The sequence below is a fragment of the Gavialis gangeticus genome, unplaced genomic scaffold, assembly GCF_001723915.1.
Source record: "Gavialis gangeticus isolate Ggan-Ray unplaced genomic scaffold, GavGan_comp1, whole genome shotgun sequence".
NCBI lineage: Eukaryota > Metazoa > Chordata > Crocodylia > Gavialidae > Gavialis > Gavialis gangeticus.
This window is the reverse complement of record NW_017728992.1, coordinates 985,287-988,381: the sequence shown is the minus strand read 5'-3', so window position 1 is coordinate 988,381 and position 3,095 is coordinate 985,287. Positions and strand designations below refer to the sequence as shown.

The 3,095-nt window shown below is 42.1% G+C and overlaps 1 protein-coding gene and 1 long non-coding RNA gene across 2 annotated transcripts in view; one reads left to right on the top strand and one right to left on the bottom strand.

The window, feature by feature from the left end:
- INO80C (INO80 complex subunit C) overlaps nucleotides 1-2,617 on the top strand; it is a 23,627-nt gene extending 21,010 nt beyond the window's left edge. The window contains exon 4 of the mRNA XM_019520600.1: nucleotides 983-2,617. Within this exon, the coding sequence (XP_019376145.1) occupies nucleotides 983-1,114 (132 nt within the window). The 3' untranslated portion in view covers nucleotides 1,115-2,617. The remainder of the gene's footprint in view (nucleotides 1-982) is intronic.
- Nucleotides 2,618-2,670: 53 nt separating this feature from the next.
- LOC109300020 overlaps nucleotides 2,671-3,095 on the bottom strand; it is a 1,066-nt gene continuing 641 nt past the window's right edge. The window contains exon 2 of the long non-coding RNA XR_002098097.1: nucleotides 2,671-3,089. This is a non-coding gene — a long non-coding RNA (uncharacterized LOC109300020). The remainder of the gene's footprint in view (nucleotides 3,090-3,095) is intronic.

The following is a 3,095-nucleotide window of genomic DNA, read 5'->3' as shown; positions in this document are numbered from 1 at the left end:
TCCAGAGCAGGGTAGGAGCAGCCCTGTATCAGGCTGCTCCTGTTGGGAGTAGATTTGCTCCCAGGAAAGGCTTACTGTGCAGTATTTCACTTGCACTTGCAACCTGACCCACTTTTGGATCCCTTATTAGGGAAAGCTGACAGGGAAGGTCTGAGAGCACTAGTAGGGTCTCCACAGGATAAAACTAACAGCAGCACCAGCAGTGTCTGCTGTGTGGGCTTAACAGAGAGAAGATACCATGGAGAGTGATTTGCCCCAACCTTGCCTGGTGTGGTAGGTACCCCACCTCTCGTACATTCAAGTTTTCTGTGGCAACAGGGAGGGAAGGGTGATGGGGTACATCCTAATATAGCAGAGGATCTGAGTAAGGCCAAGGTTAGTTGTGTCACGTGGCCATGCAACAAGGCTGAAAGCTGAAATCAGCAATGCAAAATGCTCAAGCTCCTTATCAGTTCAGTCATAGAATTGAGGGCTGGGAATGGTTACTTCTTTGTTCCAGAAACAATTTTAAATGCTGCAGTTCTACACAGGCAGGGAAACTGGCATACAAGGCAAACAGGCCAGCTGTAATTCATCCTCTTCTAGGGTCTTTTATTGGCAACAACCCCATTCTTTGGAGAACTGCCTTGTAGAGGAGGACATCATGCACACAGTTGCAAGGGTGAGTTTAAGGAGGTGCTGCAGTTTCCTTTACTCTTGATTGACTGGAATGAAGTAACTTGTGCCCACTGATACAGTTAATACATTTGGACGCAACAGTTCACAGGAATCTGTTTTCTTCCCCTAAGCTTGGACATGAGAAGTGGAAAAAGAGGAATGGCTAACTTTGTTAAGAGGAGCCCAAAAATGCCACTAGTGAGAATGCCTAGTTTTTTTGCATTTTAATTTATCAACTATTAGGCACAGGTTTCTGGACTGGGTTAAGATTTTGTTTGACATTTACTGAGATTTTCTTTGGTGTCTCTCCTTGTTTCTTTTCTAGGCTAATTACACAGACCCACAGAGCAAGCTGAGATTCAGTACCATTGAAGAATTTGCCTACATTCGCATGCTGCCTTCAGATGTTGTTACAGGTTACCTGGCTCTAAGAAAAGCAACGAGTATAGTTTCCTAAAACTTCCAAAATGTTACTGAATGATCTATCATGAATAGGGAATAAGATTCAGCATCTCAGCTGAGACCATGGGGTTTGGGTTTTAATGAATCTGTTTCATATTTATTTGAAAGTGGCTACTATTGAAATGTGGATTGAAAAGAATATTTGATCTTCATTTTGATAAATGATATTTTCTGGCTTACCAACTTGTAAACAGGATGCAGTTCTGGCCCCAGAAAAGTCAACACAAGTTATGCCACTGATTTCAATGCGGCTTTAAGTGACGGTGTGAAGGAGTGAGTTTTGTACAGGACCTGGGACCAGGAACTGAGTCCAAACATGCCTCAAACTCCCTTTGTGGCTCTGGAAGGGCCACAAACTGTGGGTTCCCATTTTTCGCTGTCTGCAGAATGGGTAAAGTACTTCTGAGTACTACTGTGGGATGAACTAATGAAGGTATATGAAGCATTTTGAAGAAGTGCTTTGTCCAAGTGCCAACAGGACAGTTGTTTTGTAATATAGAAACTCATCTGCATTCACTACCTGCCCTGGAGCAGCTAGGGTGGGCACCATGTGGGTCAACTCTGGACCCAGAGGCATCACTAGAGGATGGATGATGGGGCTCCATGAGCTGGGTCTTGTGATACCCCTCCCTTAAATGGCTCTGACCCATCTCCCCTGTAATGGTAATTAGAGAAGCCCTGTTACAGTTCCCAGCTGGAAATACCCACTTCACAGAGGTGCCAGCCTGCAGGCCTGAATTTGAAATTTATAAATCCAGTTGAGGGATGGGATATTAACTGCATCCCTCTCCAGTATCTCCTATTACCTGGCTTGTTTAGCTGCTTCCTGTTGTGAATTCCAATCCTAGCTCTGCACGTAAAGAACAGGGAGCTTTGGACCTTGACCCTGGTTTGGTGAACATGATTCCCAAAATCAAGGCAAAAAATTTCAATGTCACTCCACCCAAGCTCCTTTTTTGGATATGGTCCTTCATGAATTGTAATGCTCAGGTTAAAGAAAAACTGAGTCACTGTAGTGTAATGGCCAAGTGTAGTAACTCTAGTCTAATCCCAGCCCTGCTACTGACTTTCTTTGTGAGCCTTGGCACATCATTTCACCTGCCTTGCCTTCCTCATTGTGAAATGGGAATAACCTAATTTAAGACTTAAGATTAAGGGACAGAGTGCAGTTAAGTTAATGTTTACAACATGTTTTGAATGCACTGTCCTATAAAAGTGCTAGTTACCGCAGAAATGCCTCTACTAAAGAAATGAATATTCGGGGTGAAATGAGTATTGACTTACTTCCAACTCCTGAACAAGGTAGGCAGTAATGGGACATATTACATTTACTAAATATATCTAGGATTTAATGCCTATTTTTTATGGTCTAATACAAAAACTAGTTTTAAACATCTCTGACATGCTTACAGTAGATCCCCCCAAAGCCCTGGATAACAGACAGTGCCTCAACTGTTTGCAGGCAACGGAAAACATTATGACAATCTCTCTCTTGAGGCCCATAAACACCCTGGGCATATTCCCTTTGCATGTGGGCTTTAGAAAGGATTGTTAACATAAATACTGAGAATGCATCTGAGATGGGTTGAACTCTGATATGAAAAGAAAACATAGTACTCCAATCAGTATTGCTGCAAATAACCAGACAGCAGCTCAGGAAATTGGAGTTAACCACAGTTTATTGGCGCCTACAAGTATTTTTAAAATTCTCTTGGAATGAACCCATTAGGGAATGCTATTACATACAATTACTCTCAGGAATGCTGTTCATGCGATTCCCTACAGTTATGTATGGTATCACAAGGTGTCTCCTTCTTTGATTAATTGTAATCAGATTTATTTCAGAGTTTCTATTGTATTTATATATATTAAATAGTATTTTTTCAGAATGCAACACATTCTTGGAGGAATGGAAACAACTGATAAATGCACTTTAAGATTCAGAGATCTGCCTTTTTCACTGCCCCCACCTTACC